The following is a 14,573-nucleotide window of genomic DNA, read 5'->3' on the forward strand; positions in this document are numbered from 1 at the left end:
ATAAACAGCTAGTGGAATAAAACATGGATGATCTGTCATGTTCCGTCTTAGACTAGATTCGGTGTAAGTTGCAAAGTGGAGTCACCTCACACTGTTTGAACTGCGTTTTTTCATAGTTATTCACTGTCGAAGAAGACAGGCTTAAGTTTAATAGTTAGCGTTGGATTATCACCAACTCATTAAGCAAATGCTCCAGTATATTTTCGATAAAGTACTTGCATTCGGTTTGAAAGGCTGTTGCTTAATGATAATACTCCAATAGTGCTCATCATTGCAACAGCAGGTTTCTACTGCCTACGTCCTTGCTCAGGATTTAAGGCTTCTAAATCCCAGCATGGTCGACTCAACGTTCAAACTTTCAGTGGTTGGCAAAATGAGAAGTAATTTTGATTGGGTAATACTTGTATATGAAAAATACCTTATATAAAGTAATTTGGATAAAAGGATAAGATATATATAACAGATTATTATTAGAAGTACAAAAATGCCTTTCTTGAAATGTAAGACCCACAAATGGAAACAGACTGCTAGGATTAAAACTAGTTAGAAAAGCAGAGTTTGTGTAATCCCTCCACTCCTGCCCTCTAGTTGGGTCTACAGTAAATTTCTTGGACCATCATCAGAAATTCAGCTTCGTTCTTGGTCCCGACTCCAGTTGAAATATGGCCAATACATAGGGAAGGATACATTTTACTTCTCTGTTATATAATGATTTAAAAGCATCTCTTTGCCTTATCTCTGGACATACTTGGAATCATGACACTGGCACAGCATTCCACTCCTGTGCAGTCTCACCTAATTTATTTCTCTTCGCTCTGACTGGCCTTCAAGGGTTTCAACTAACTTACCTGCTGTTTTATTCATGCTCTCAGCTCTCACTTATATGGTTAAGTAATTGGAGGCTTCTCTCTCCTCCTTTTGTAGCCACAATCCATGTGAATGACTTCCACAGTTACGGTTTTGCTCCAAGCATTCTAAGTTCATTTTACCTCCAATGCAGAGGTCCTATACATTTTGTTACTGGAATGCAACAAGCCTTTTCACCCTTAGAAATCTTTTCCTCTCGTTTTAATGATTGTTTGAGGATTAGAACATTATGATTGATGGCCTGGGGTTGGTGTGTGTGTTTCATGCCACATGATGTGAGTGATGTGCTACTGTGTTTATTATTAACTATACTTGTGCCTAATGGCATCTTGCCAAGGAGTAAAGCAATACTAAAAACGGCCCTTTAAAATGTAATTATTTGATTAATTTAAAGAGAGTTTTTATTGCCTCTATTAAGAGCATATGTTTGTTTCTTTTTCAGATCGCTAGCTAACACAGGTGAAAATCAAAGAATTACCTTTGTGGCACCTAGTTTAGATTACCTGAATCCCACATACATAATTCTCTGATTTTGTACTTTTTGTGGCAATAACATTTCGAAACACTTTATTTTTGGAAGTACAAATGACACTACTAACGTAACAAATGACGATTTTCACTTTAACCAGGAAATTATTTTCCTGTTGTCCTTCCAAGTACTGAAATATCCTTCATAACTTGATATGAAAAAGGTCACCTTAGTTTCTCTAGTCTAGTTAAAGTGGTGAGGTCAGTTTCCTTGCTTTGTGATCTTTGGTTATCCTTGTGCCAGCAACAGCATTGTCAAGATCGCCACTCCCAGTTGGTATGAAATTCAATAATTGTTTTTCAGAAGAGGACATGGGAGTATGCCATCAGAGTTGAAGAATTATTGTGTGTATTGTAAAATATTGTTCATCCATGCAGGACTACCAGACTGAACCTTTGCCGTACTCTTAATTGCCTGGATTATGCTCAAATCCTCAAAAGTCTACTGGCGGTGTGGTCACTTGATGACAAAAAGGTGTTTGACTTTGTAGAATGGAGGTGTTCCAGGTCCTACAGGTATTGGGCATTGAACCTTATTTTATTTTATGGGTCTCCCTGCAACACCGTGACCCGACTGCACCTCTCAGGCTCAGCAGCAAACTATTGGGATCAGTCGCCCTCGTAGAGGGACCAGACAAGGACACCCTCCATTGTCACTCTGTTTGTCCTCCCAGTGGAGTCCCTGGAATGTCGGGTGATATGGATAAAATATCAAAGACCTAATATCCAGGCAACCTGCCTATACCTTCAGTACTCCCTATTTTTAAAACGAGCGATAACAGTTTTTAGTTTAGCCAAGCTGGTCGAGGCATCTTTAAGTCAGGCATGGTCATACACTGGCAGCATTTTGTGAATGTTCCTTTCTTTGGCATATTTCCAACCAACTTACATTGAAGGGAAAGGAAATATGTCTAGGTTGTGGATAATGTGTCTGCTGTTCACAATATCATTTTTTTCTGCTTTATTTAAATACTTGACTGTATTGCGGCTAAATTAAGGCACAAGTATGCAGTGAGATAATATCTTGCTTATGTTCTATAGGATGAGAAAGCTACGGTCTAAAAGTGCGACATTGAGAATACTTAGTAGCTTGTCGTGCAGTGTCATCAGGAGTAATGCAATACTATATTGTCATGCACTGGCATTTGAGAGTTGAAGTATGCTGGGGCTGATTGCTGCCTCCCTAGTTTCTTAAAGTGCTCATTGGGTTTCCGGTACATTGCTGTGCCTCTGGAAACTTTTGCCGGTGAGTTGTTTTTAAAATCCAAGGGTCTGAAGGGACCCCTGTAATGTTCATGTAACTAGAAAAGCATGTTGCCTCTATTTAATATTTCATCTTTCTTGATTCAAAATACCTACTCGGTATAATAGTGGGTTATTTTAGTTCTCCAGTTAAGTGACTTTTCAACCAGTTTATAACCCATATAAAAAGTTGTAACTCTGATGTCTAATGCTGTTTTTTAAAAAGTCCTTTTTTTGCTTTTAGCCAAGAAGATGAAAATTTCAACCGTGTTCTACAAAATGGAAGCCAGATAAATAATGCACAGGGAAGAGAAATTACCGAGTTGACAAACTATGAATTGGGCTTTGGGGATAGGTTAGTTCTAACAGAAAAGGGCATTGAACTGACAGATGTGACGGACAACTCACAAAGGTTGGACCAACTCAACATGAATATCAACAATTTGATCAGTTCTGATGGTTTGCACTCGAATGCAGTGGAATTGGCAGAGATAGGTGGTAAGGATGTGGTATCAGGGATGGGATTTTTAAATAATAATATTACAGAAAGTGCAGACCATTTAAATCCTGAAAACCAACACACCATCACCTATCCCATGAGTAACATCAATGGGCATTTAGAGGGACTCGAAAGAAATCTTCGAGATCTAGAGAGTGCTGCAACTTCCAACGAGGATTCTTCTGTTGATATGTGCATCTCAAAGAGCACTGATGACCTTTCTCCAGAGAGGGGGGATCCTGTAGGGACTGTTGTGAAATCTCATAGCATCACTAACATGGAAACTGGTGGAATGAGGGTTTATGATATCATGAGTGACAGCGGAATGCAACAGCCTAATTCAGTAGCGAAAAACGCATCTGTTGGTGTTGATGGACAACATATTGTGCGCAGCAAGTCGGCAACACTTCTCTATGACCAGCCTTTACAAGTGTTTTCCGGATCTTCCTCCTCTTCTGATTTATTGTCTTGTAGCAAAAAAACAGTGTACAGATTTGATTCCAACCATAACCCAGAAGGAGCCAATGTAGCAAGAGGTCTAGCAGGTGCACCTATGACAAGCATACCTCAGTATAATATCCAGTACAGTAGTAGTGCTGGAACAAAGGAATCCTTGTGGCCGCAAAAGCAAAATGCACCCTTGGAACAACAAAGCAGTTTGCCACTTCCGTGCCTTCTAAGGTCGGACAGCACAGAGAGCCCTACTTATGTAAAACATTCTGCGAACATGAATTTCTCAAATCATAATAATGTACGATCCCCTGCTGCTTATGGCATTCAGCAAAGAATGGGACCCCGCCACATCGAAATGTGGGCTGTTCCACCAAACGATCGGTTTATTCCTGGAGCAACACGGCATACTCTTCAACGGCAAAATAGTGCATCCTCATCGGCATCTGTAACCCTGGGTGATATGGCACCCCAAAGGCGTCCCCAAATGCCTGAAGGAGATTATATGACCTACCGAGAATTGCAACGAATGGGTAGAGCACCACCCCCAATGCCTGGTCCCCAGAGACCTATGTCTGCGAGGACCTACAGCGTTGATGGCCCCAATGTACCCAGGCCACAGAGTGCGCGTCCCACTGTGAGTGATATACCAGAAAGAACTATGTCGGTTAGCGATTTTAACTACTCGCGGACTAGTCCCTCTAAAAAGCAGAATGCCAGGGTGAATTCAGAGCATTCATTGTTAGACACTCAAGGAAAAAACAAAGTCCCTCATGATTGGAGAGATCAGGTACTGCGACACATTGAGGCAAAAAAGCTGGAAAAGGTAAGTCGTCTTATAAATATTTTATTTCCCCCTCTCTGTCTCATATGTATTGTGCATAGTTACCATGCACTATGTTTGACTATATTTGCATAATTAATGTCTTTCTGTAAATGGTTTTCAGGAAAGAATTCTACGTGCTTTGGCAGCCAGGGATGTCAGTGGCTCTACAGTTCTAATCGTTACAGTGAATGTAATATTTTTGCAGCCTGTTTTTACTACGTCCACCTAAGGACTGCATGCAGAGACAATGACAATAATGAATGTATTGCTTGCCTGTTTCGTTTCTTTTTGTTTTCCTTTTTTTTATAATGTATTCAGGAGTCCTTTCAAATGCTGATAATGACGTACTATGAGAATGCAAAGTTGGTTTATCAACCCGTCACTTTCTCAAAACCAAACCCTTTTTGCAAGGGGTCTCAAGGCTTGATGTTCTTACCGTTGGTTGTAAGCAGGCTTCCACAGGCAGCCTACATTGATCACGCTGATGCTTGCAGAGGGAGTTTGCTGCCCTACATGAGGCTGAAAAAAATAGTCGTGGAGCAAGATTGGTCTTCACCAGTAATGGGCACTGTTTTGGCCTGAAGGCAGGAACATGGTTCTTACATAAAATCAAAGCGATCTGCTTTATTAATAGTAAACTTCAGGGATCCGAAAGTATTTCCGATTAGCAAGGCTGTCAACCCTTTTTGTCCTTATTAGCAACTGAGCCAACCTGGACTTGCATACTTTTTGTTCCAAATGCAAAGTAAATATCTTTGCAAGTATGCAAAACAAATACTTCTCTTTTTATTCCTGGCTTAGAGAACCTTGCCAGCCACATATTTCCCAGGTGAGCCTTTTTCACGCTTTCGACTATTTGGCGGTACTTCACATTTTGCTTCCACACAGGATTTACTGTGGAACAATGGGTCAGCCTACTTCATCAATTGTCTGAGAGTGACAGCATGTGCACAACCTTCTGGAAAGGAATGCGCTTCAGTGCCTCAGCTGTACTGGCCATATCCTTATTTTTAAATATTTTACATTTTTGCCAAATTTGTGTTCACATTGCATTTATTTATAAAAAAATATAAAAGACGCCATTATACTCTTGTCAAGGCCAGACTTATTGGCTCTGCCAATGCTTATTTCAGAAATGGTGGGCAAGTTGCACTTTACTTGGACAGATTGGCAACTTATAACTCGACATACATAGTGTCTTTTTTGAACTTATATTATGTAAAATCTGCATCAAATCAGTACTGATTCCAGATGTTTTAGGCAAATACCTGTCTGTGGCATCTGGCAAATTTTTTCTTTTGAGCTTTTTAGAAACTTTCTGGATTTCAAATACGTTCTCTTTTTGAAGGCTCAATTTAAGTTATCATAATCTGGTTAACAATGCAGTGTATTAGATGTTAAGTGGAAAAACTTGTGGGCACATTCACGAAGCCAACTAGGTGCAAGTAAGTACCTTCCCAGAGTCTGTAAATGAGTTTAGTTGTATTGGATTACTTTGCTATTTTTCTTTAATGTAATGTATCTTTTGTTTGACTCCTACTTTCAGACAATGGGCCATATGCATGAACACATTTTCCCATAGACACAGAATGGGCAAAACCCTTTGATGCATCTGGCCCAATGCGCTGTATCGACCTTCCAAACTTTAAGATGTCTATACTGATGCACGATTGTTGCTAATACAATCTTCAGAAACATATATGTGTCTTAGGATTCCTTACGTAGTGGCAAATTCTATGAGTACATTAAACACTCATCTGCTGTTTTGGGATAGTACATGAAATGTAAGCTAATGTGTCTAGTGCTATTCCTCCTGATAGTTAAACTGTAAAGTACTTTTCATTAATTAGGTCCAGCATCTCTACAAATAATATAGTTTTATGCTAGCCACATAGTACTGTGCCTTCAACCATTAGAATGGAGCCATAATACGTAAACTGGTTGCCCTTACTGTACAGTACCAGGGTATCCTCTGATTGGCTGTCTATTGTTATTAATAATTTCCACTAGAATTGGACACAGTCTGTTGTTTTGTGTATGGTTAGTGCAGATTTGTATGTTAAACATCTACTATATCAATTGTTTGTATGGGTTAATGCCAAAATAAGAGTAGTATGATACAGATAAAGATCTTTGTGTGTTGTGTTTATAGATGGGTGTGCAAAGGATTTGGGGTGTTTTCATTGAACATGGTGATCAGTTGTCCATCGGCTGGTCGTTGCCAATTGTGTTTTTTAGACATGCCTCACGCACTAGGTACATAGCCATTATGTGATGTGTGAATCAGGGTGGTATGCTTTAGCTGAAAGTTTGTAAAATGTATTTTGGGGTGGTTAGGTAAGTGCTGTTGAGTTGGCCGTGCTTTGTCAAACACATGGCTTCAGTGCCATGTCATGCACTTAAATGAGATTGATAGTGTTCCTTGTTTCTGATTGAGACTTCTAACCGCAGATTCCTCGCCTTATGAATATTTTCCCAAGATTCTGACTCGATCTGGAAAATCTTAAGCAGTACCCCTGCACGCCAACAGGTGATGTGTGCCCATGCATGCCATCATCAGTTTATTTCTTTCCACGCCAACAGACGAAGATCAGGAGCTACCCTTGTCTCTTTTGAGACTGCCCTCTTAGATTTTGCACAAAAGTTCTACAGTGTAAATGTCCCTACCCAAATCTCCAGAGCTTTTAAGCCTTGTGTGGAATGTCATAAGAAATGTCTGTGACTGACCCGCACATGGTTTGGCCCTGCCTGAGGTCGGATCACATCCCCAACTCCTGTAGTGATTGCACCCCAAGGCCATCTGAGATCAGGTCGCAAAGCTTTTCCCAGAGAAGCACTGCAAGATTCCATGTCCTGACCGTTCAAGTCCAAAGAAAGGTCCCGGTCCTCCTCATGAGGGCGTTCCCATGACAGATCATTGTCGCTGTCCAAATTTTGGTTAAGTTGAAGGAAAAGCACAAGAAGTCCAAGCGGGATCCACCCCCCTCCCGTCACTCATGATCTCCTGAGAAAGCGTGAGGGCGTCACGGTGCTTCTCAGTCTTGCTCCTGAAGCAGTTCCCTTTTGTAGCTGGTTCCACCTCATGTTAGGTGGCAACCTGAATTTCCAGGGCCAATGGCAACTACGCAACAAATTTAATAATTCCATGCAGCTTTTTGGCACATTACTGATTCCCATTGGCATGCCTACGAGCCTCAAGGAGCCGAGAGGCCTCACAATTGGACTGCTGCCCTGGGTCCACCCTCGTGCCAGTTGGGCCCTCTGGTTTCATTCTGGGATCTGGACCGACTTCAGTAGCATTTCCCTCCCTGGCTCCACAACTTATGTCATAGCAGGATCCACCAATGTGGACGACGACAGCCAACCAACAGTTCTGTTTGATGCCAAGAGTGGGCCACGCACTGCTTTGACTGAGCTGCAGCGTTATGGCCACCATCCTGATTCAAGTAATGTGCTCATTCCTTCCTGAAGAAAAAATGTACTACATTTCCTACATGGATGAATTGGTACAGATTCTAGTTATGGTGATAGTGATGCTAGAGACATGTTTGCCCAGTCCTATCATGAGGAGAATTGATGTGAGGATCTTCAGGGTGCCAGTGATCTGGAAACTTTCCCTGACACTGGATTAGTTTCACCTCCAGGCCCTGCCTGTGAAGATATTACCAGCTTTGCAATGGCTTTATGGGGAGCGGCAGTGGTTCTTGACCTTCAGCTCCCTACTCGGGAAGTAAAGACGAGTGTCTTAACTGAGGTGCTTCAGCCTGCTCAGGCTAGTTCTGATCTACTACTTCCCTTTAATGAGGCTTTTAGACATGCTTTGGGGACCTAGGCTAAGCCCTGTTCAGGCCCCTCTGTCAACTGGCAGGTTGCCTGTTCTCATCGCCCTGCTGCGAGTGACCCAGGTTTTCTCACCCAGCACCCCATTCCTCAGTGCTTTGTGATTCAGGCTTCAGCTGCCAAGGTACCCCAAATTCTTTCCTGACATCTCTCCCTGACAGGGAATCAAAGAGGATAGAGACTTTTGGAAAAAGGATCTAGTCATCCACAAGTTTGGCTCTTTGCTCAGAAAATGCCAGCTGCATTTAAGGCCGCTACCCACATGCCTTATGGTACCCTGTTGCCCTAGTGTAACCTATGGCAATGGCCAAAACATGAGCTATAAACTCTCAGGCTTTGAAGGATGGTTGTTATATGGCCAAATTTACTTTCCACTGTGGGTAAGGACCTTTCAGTATCACCAGAAGATCTAGCCAGTACAGCAATCCCCTCAACTCATTCATGGCTGTGGCCGCAGTACCCACAGGACATGAGGGTAACAGGGAAAGCGCACAGCTCAGTCCTGCCACTCTCCTCCCGCATTCCCCCAACTTCTTTTGAGTGCTCTTAATGGCAGAAATTCACCCCTTCAGAGGCAGGTTCTGAAATTTTCTATTAGGGTAGCGGACGAAATGTTGGACAAGTGGGTCCTGCCAATTATTCAGCGGGATTACGCATTAACCATTCCTCTGCGCCATGCTGCACCTTCCACCATTCTCAGACAGGCTGATGGAGGGTCATTGGTCCTTATTGCTGCAGTAAGTGTAGGCTCTGTTGGCCAAGGGATCCATAGAGATTGTACCAATACTAGATGTGAGCCATCAGTGCTATTCCTGCTACTTTTAGGGCCGAAAAGATGGAGGCCTCTGTCCCATTTTAGACCTTCACCATTTCAGTGTCTTCCAGCTCTGGAGACTGATGGTAGCATTGGACCTGCGGATTGCTTATTTCCACATCCCCTTCTTGCAGTCCCACATGCGCTACCTGTGATTTATAGTAGGCCAGGAGCATTTTCAGTTCATTGTGCTTCCTTTTGTCCTTTCCAGCAGCCCTCGGGTGTTCACAAAAGTGATGGCGGGGTTGCAGCACATCTTTGGAGGTCAGGGGGTTCCAGTCTTCTCCCACCTCATCAACTGACTTATGAAGGTGGGTTTGCCCCAAGCAATTATCATCCCCACCCCCAGACTATGGCTAACCTCCTAACATCTCTGAGATTCACTATCAATGTTCCGAAGTCACACCTGATTCCTCCGCAGACACTCCCCTTCATCAAAGACATTGTGGACACCTCCCTCCCAGAAAGAGAGTCTGGACATTAAGTCCATGATCTCAATGTCCTGGATGTCAGTGAGGATGCCTCTGAAATTGTTGAGACTGATGGGCTTCTGCATCCTGTTGGAAACATGCGCCAAATGGCTTATGTGGACTCGACAGTGGGATCTGAAGTCCAATTGGGCATAGCACCAAGGAGATCTCTCTGATCAGGTCCATATTTTGGAGAAGACTACAAACTTGCAGTGGTGGCTGTTGGACCATGATTAGTTCAGTGGCAGACCCCTCTCCCTACCCCACCTGGAGCGGACAGTGATGACCAATGCAGTGCTCTTGGGTTGAGTGCTCATCTGGGAGAGGTGGCGATCAGAGGCCTCTTGTCTCCAGTGGAGACTTACCTCTACCGCAATCTGCTGGACCTCCAATCCATCCTCTTGGCGTTAAAGACTTTACTTCCTTGCATGTGCTTACAGGCAACACCACCACCAAGTGGTACTGCAACAAGCAGGGCGGGGTGCGGTCGTGGACTGTGCCAGGATGCCCTGCGCCTCTGGACCTGTCTAGAACGCTGTGAGAATTTCCTGGTGGTTTTCCACTGATGGGATCTCTGAACGCCAAGGCCGACAAACTGGGCTGTTGACGCCTTGTACATCATGAATGATGGTTATCTCAGGCGGTGGCGTGAGTATCCTTCAGCAAATGGGGAGAACTTTGGCTCGATTTTTTGGAGAATGCGTAATATCATCCCTTTTGTACATTGGAGTTTCCAAGGTGTTGCTTGCTCAGAGATGTGTTCCATGTAGATTGGCTCTCAGAAGTCCCGTGTGCTTTTCCGCAGATACCTCTCCTGCCCTGAGTTCTGAAGAGGATTAGGACTGACTGGGCCCAAGTCATTCTAATGGCCCCAGGTTGGGCAAGGAAAGTATAGCATCCCAAACTCCTGGGCATGAGCATTTGTCCTCGGATCAGGCTACCCCTTTGGGAGGACGTCCTTTTGCAGCAGCAGGGCTGGGTCCTGCACCCAAGGTTTCTCAATCTTCACCTCCATGCTTTGAGACTGAGTGAGGTCAGTTGAGAGCTTTTGATCTTTCTTCAGATGATGTTGATGTTATCTTGGTAGCAAGCTATCCCTCCCAGGTACCAATGCATTGTATACCTGTCACTGGGACAAGTTTGTGGCTTGGTGCACAGTGACCCACTTCATACTAAGCTGTCCATAGTGTTGCTGTTTGTGTTGTCCCTCTCCCATCAAGGACTTGCTTTGGGCAACATTAAAGTTATTTGTTGGCTCTTTCTGCCTTTTTATGGTTGCCGGACCAGCTCTAATTGTTTAAATTGCCTATTGTGATGCATTTTCTCCAGGGTTTACAGTAAAGGTTTCCCCCTTCTACTTTTATTGTGCGCTAATGGGATTTAAAAGTGGGTTTTATATTCCTCATGTGTGGTTCCTCCCTTTAAACCTTTGCACAACTGTCCACTTTGCCTGCATACCCTCAAGACAGTATTTCTTGTTGACATAAAATAGGCAAGGTGGATAAGTGAGCTGCAAGCACTCTGTCAACCCGCTTTACACCACTTTCTACCCAGACAAGCTGGTTATACAAACTCAAGCCTCCTTTCTTCCAAAGGTAGTGAATCCATTTCATGTTGGGCAGAACATTACTCTTCCAGCATTCTTTTCTCCACCTCACCCCTCTAAGGAGGAGGACTGACTCCAACTATTGAATCCAAAAAGGGCTCTTTGTTTCTATATTGATCATATCCGAGAACACTGGTTTTATATTGACCGTACTAGCAAACACTGGCTGGGTGATCAGCTCTTAATTGGATTAGCTGGTGCGAAGAAAGGCAATACAGTGCATAAGAGAACCGTCTCTCACTGGATCGGTCTCTGCATTAAAATCTGCTTCGCAATGGCCAAAAAGCAGCCCCCGGAGGGCTTATGGGCTCATACCACCTGAGCTAAAGCTGCTACCATTCTGCTGGCATGTGGTGTGCCTGTCCTGGACAAGTGCCAATTGTCCCACCATACATCCACAAAGCGTTATTGTCTGGAAAGCCAGGTCAGTCAAGAGAGGGACTTCTCCTGCTCGGTCCGGCAGGACTTTTTGGTTTCAGTCTGTTCACAGACCCACCACCGAGGAGTTACTGCTTTGGTATCTATTTAAAAAGTGGGACTCTGCGGTTAGCAATCCCTTTCAGAAGAACAAATTACTTACATTCGTTAGCACTCTTTCTGGTAAAGGATGTATCTAATTGCATATTCCTCACAGACCCTACCATTCTCCCTGTTCTGTGCATGGGACATTTCCCAGTTACCATTCTTGCTATTAGATTCTGCATCTGAGGGTGTGGGCAGTTCAGAGAGCAACTAATGTCAGCATGGATGGATTGCACCTATATAGGGCCACGCACATCACTTCCAGAGCAAAGCGACATTGGTGTGGATTCACATGGTGCCATGCAGGAGTACTGCTTAAGATTTCCCAGATCAGTCTGATGCCTTGGGGTATTCATTAGGTGAGGAATCTGTGGTTAGATCGAGCCTCTACCAGAAATAACATTACCAAAGCTAAGTAACTTATTTCTTATGTTTGTGAAAGGCAAATTATTGGGACAAATGGAAAGGTATTGTTTTGGGGTAATGTTAAGTGGAAAGTGGTGTTGAGTTTCTGATGATAGTTGGCATATTAGAGATGTGATGGAGGTTTGTGTATGTGGTTAGGTCTGTCTATTGTGTACTGATTCTGTGGTGTGCTGAGTTTGGTAGTACCCTGCTTTTCAGCAAACCTATTCTGTGTTGCATGTGCATCCGGTACTATATCAAGGGAGGCTTATTTATATTTGGCTTTTCCAATGGGAGAGAAGAGAAGTAAACAGTAGGGAGCAGTGCAAATAATGAAGTCATCAGCACAGCTCCCAGGGCAAACAGTATGGAACAGTATACACTTCAGTAAATTAAAATATAGTTCATGAAGACCTGTGTACACATGAGCTAATAGAAAATGCAACTATAGGGATTTTGGCAAACTCAGACCAGAACAGGATAGATTTCCACTTACCTGAAAGCAGGATTGATAGAAGGGCACATTTAAATGCAAACAACAGACATGTAAGTATGCAAATACTATCCTGTATGTAAAATAATTGGATGATAGTCATTTGGTTCTGAGCGTAACCAGTCGCCATACAGCCTGACTCTGATCCTATGTCTCTACTCGGGTGGATACACCATCAGAAACTCCATTGCCTTTGTAACTCTGATTCCGGCCAAAGCTTGCTACCACCCAGAGACGATGAGGATTCTCGGGGTCGGGATAATATACCCCCTCATTGTGGTGATGACAATATTTTCATGGACTTGCAGGAGGCCAGTGGGTTTGGTACTTCCACTGATACTGGGCTGAACTTGCCATTTAGACCATCAGCTGAAGAGAGTGGATCACTTACTGTGGTAATCCAATAAGTAGCTGTGGTCTTCAGCCTATAACTGCCCTCTTTTGAGATTAAGACAAATGTCCTTATGGAAATCTTACAGCCTAGGCCAGCCACATCTGTGCCCTTGCTCCCTTTCAGCGAGGCCCTCGCTGACACCTTAATGGGCCCCTGGTCAAGGCCTTGTTCTTGCCCTTCGGTCAATAGATAGATGGCCAGATGTCACAGACCAATTCCTGGTGACCCTGATTTTCTCACTAAGCACCCTACTCCAAAGTTTGGTTGTTCATGCAACCCCAATTAATTTCCCATGACTTCTCTGGATAGGGAATCTAAGAGGATTCAGGCATTTGGAAAACAAATGTTCTCTACTGCCAGCCTAGAATTGAGATCGGTCAATGTAAGTATTCAGATTTGGTGAAGATCAGCTAAAAATGCGATTTGTGCTGGTCTTGATACGACTGATTGTCTGTGAAGGGTTTTGGCACCAGTGTGATACTCCGCCGCAATGCTTGGAGCCTCAGCATGCTTCATGGGTCTTTTGACCTCTGCCAAACAGTTTCCTCACCAGTTTAGGAAATTCTGATGCTACTTTAGGGGGCTGGCTGTCCGTCTCCCTAGCCACTGCTGCAATGACCTCAGTCTTCTAGGGTGGAGATGTGGATCTGGCAGTCCGCATGCATCTGTCATACCAAGAAGGTGGCGGCTTCTTGCTATGGCATCATCAGAGGACTTCGACCCTTCCTCAAATTCTTTGATGCACCCACAAGACAGCTGGTGGTCCAAGCATCAGTGCTGTCCAGGTTGGATTATGCCAGCTCCCTACTGGCGGGGATAAACCAGTCAGAATTTCTGCGGCTCCAGCGGGTTCAAAACGCTGCGGCCCGACTGGTGACAGGTCTGCCTAGGCGATGCTCGGTGTCCAATACTCTGCGCTCTCTCCACTGGCTCCCTGTGCAGCAGAGGATTAGATTTAAGGTTCTCTGCTTTGCATTTAAAATCCTAAAGGGTACTCCCCCCACAAATCTTGGAGAAATTGCTGATCCCCTATGTCCCCTCTCGCACTCTTAGATCGCTAGGCCAGAACTTAGCAGTGGTCCCGCGTTTTAAGTTGAGCAGAATTGGTGGCCGCTCCTTTCGAGTCCTGGCAGCGAGTTGGTGGAATTCTCTTTCTCCACAAATTCGGGCCATTGATGAGCTCCTTCAGTTTAGACGGGCTATCAAGACCTTTTTATTTGTTTAGTTTATCTGTTGTGTCTCGTCTCCTTTTGTCCGCTTTTAGTGCTGTGTTGTGTTCACCTTCTCAAAGCGCCAGGACGCCCCTTTGCTGGGGCAGCTGTGCGCGGTACAAATAAAAATAACATAACATAACTTACAAGGGCATCAGTTCTTCCAGTTCAATTCTCCAGCAGCAAAAGCCACCAAGACGCTTTAGCTTGCCATTAGTGGAATACAACAAACCCAAGGGAGGCAGGATCCAGCGTTTTCTCTCAGGGTGGCGATCCATCTTGTCCGACATATGAGGCCTTAAATGGTTAAGCATGGCTATGTCCTAACCTTTATTTCTGCTCCACGAATCCTTTTCTCCACATCAGAGCGATTCTCAGGGGAACACCTGCCCATTCTGTTGCAAAA

At 44.0% G+C, this 14,573-nt stretch overlaps 1 protein-coding gene across 2 annotated transcripts in view; it reads left to right on the forward strand.

Moving 5' to 3' along the window:
- The window catches only part of ERBIN (erbb2 interacting protein), a 710,320-nt gene that overhangs the window by 616,156 nt on the left and 79,591 nt on the right, over window positions 1-14,573 (forward strand). For both annotated transcript variants that reach the window (XM_085631853.1, XM_085631862.1), the window contains exon 22: window positions 2,882-4,412. In XM_085631853.1, coding sequence (XP_085487979.1) covers window positions 2,882-4,412 — 1,531 coding nt within the window. The remainder of the gene's footprint in view (window positions 1-2,881; window positions 4,413-14,573) is intronic.

Source organism: Triturus cristatus, chromosome 2_1 (genome assembly GCF_964204655.1).
Source record: "Triturus cristatus chromosome 2_1, aTriCri1.1, whole genome shotgun sequence".
NCBI classification, from domain to species: Eukaryota; Metazoa; Chordata; class Amphibia; order Caudata; family Salamandridae; genus Triturus; species Triturus cristatus.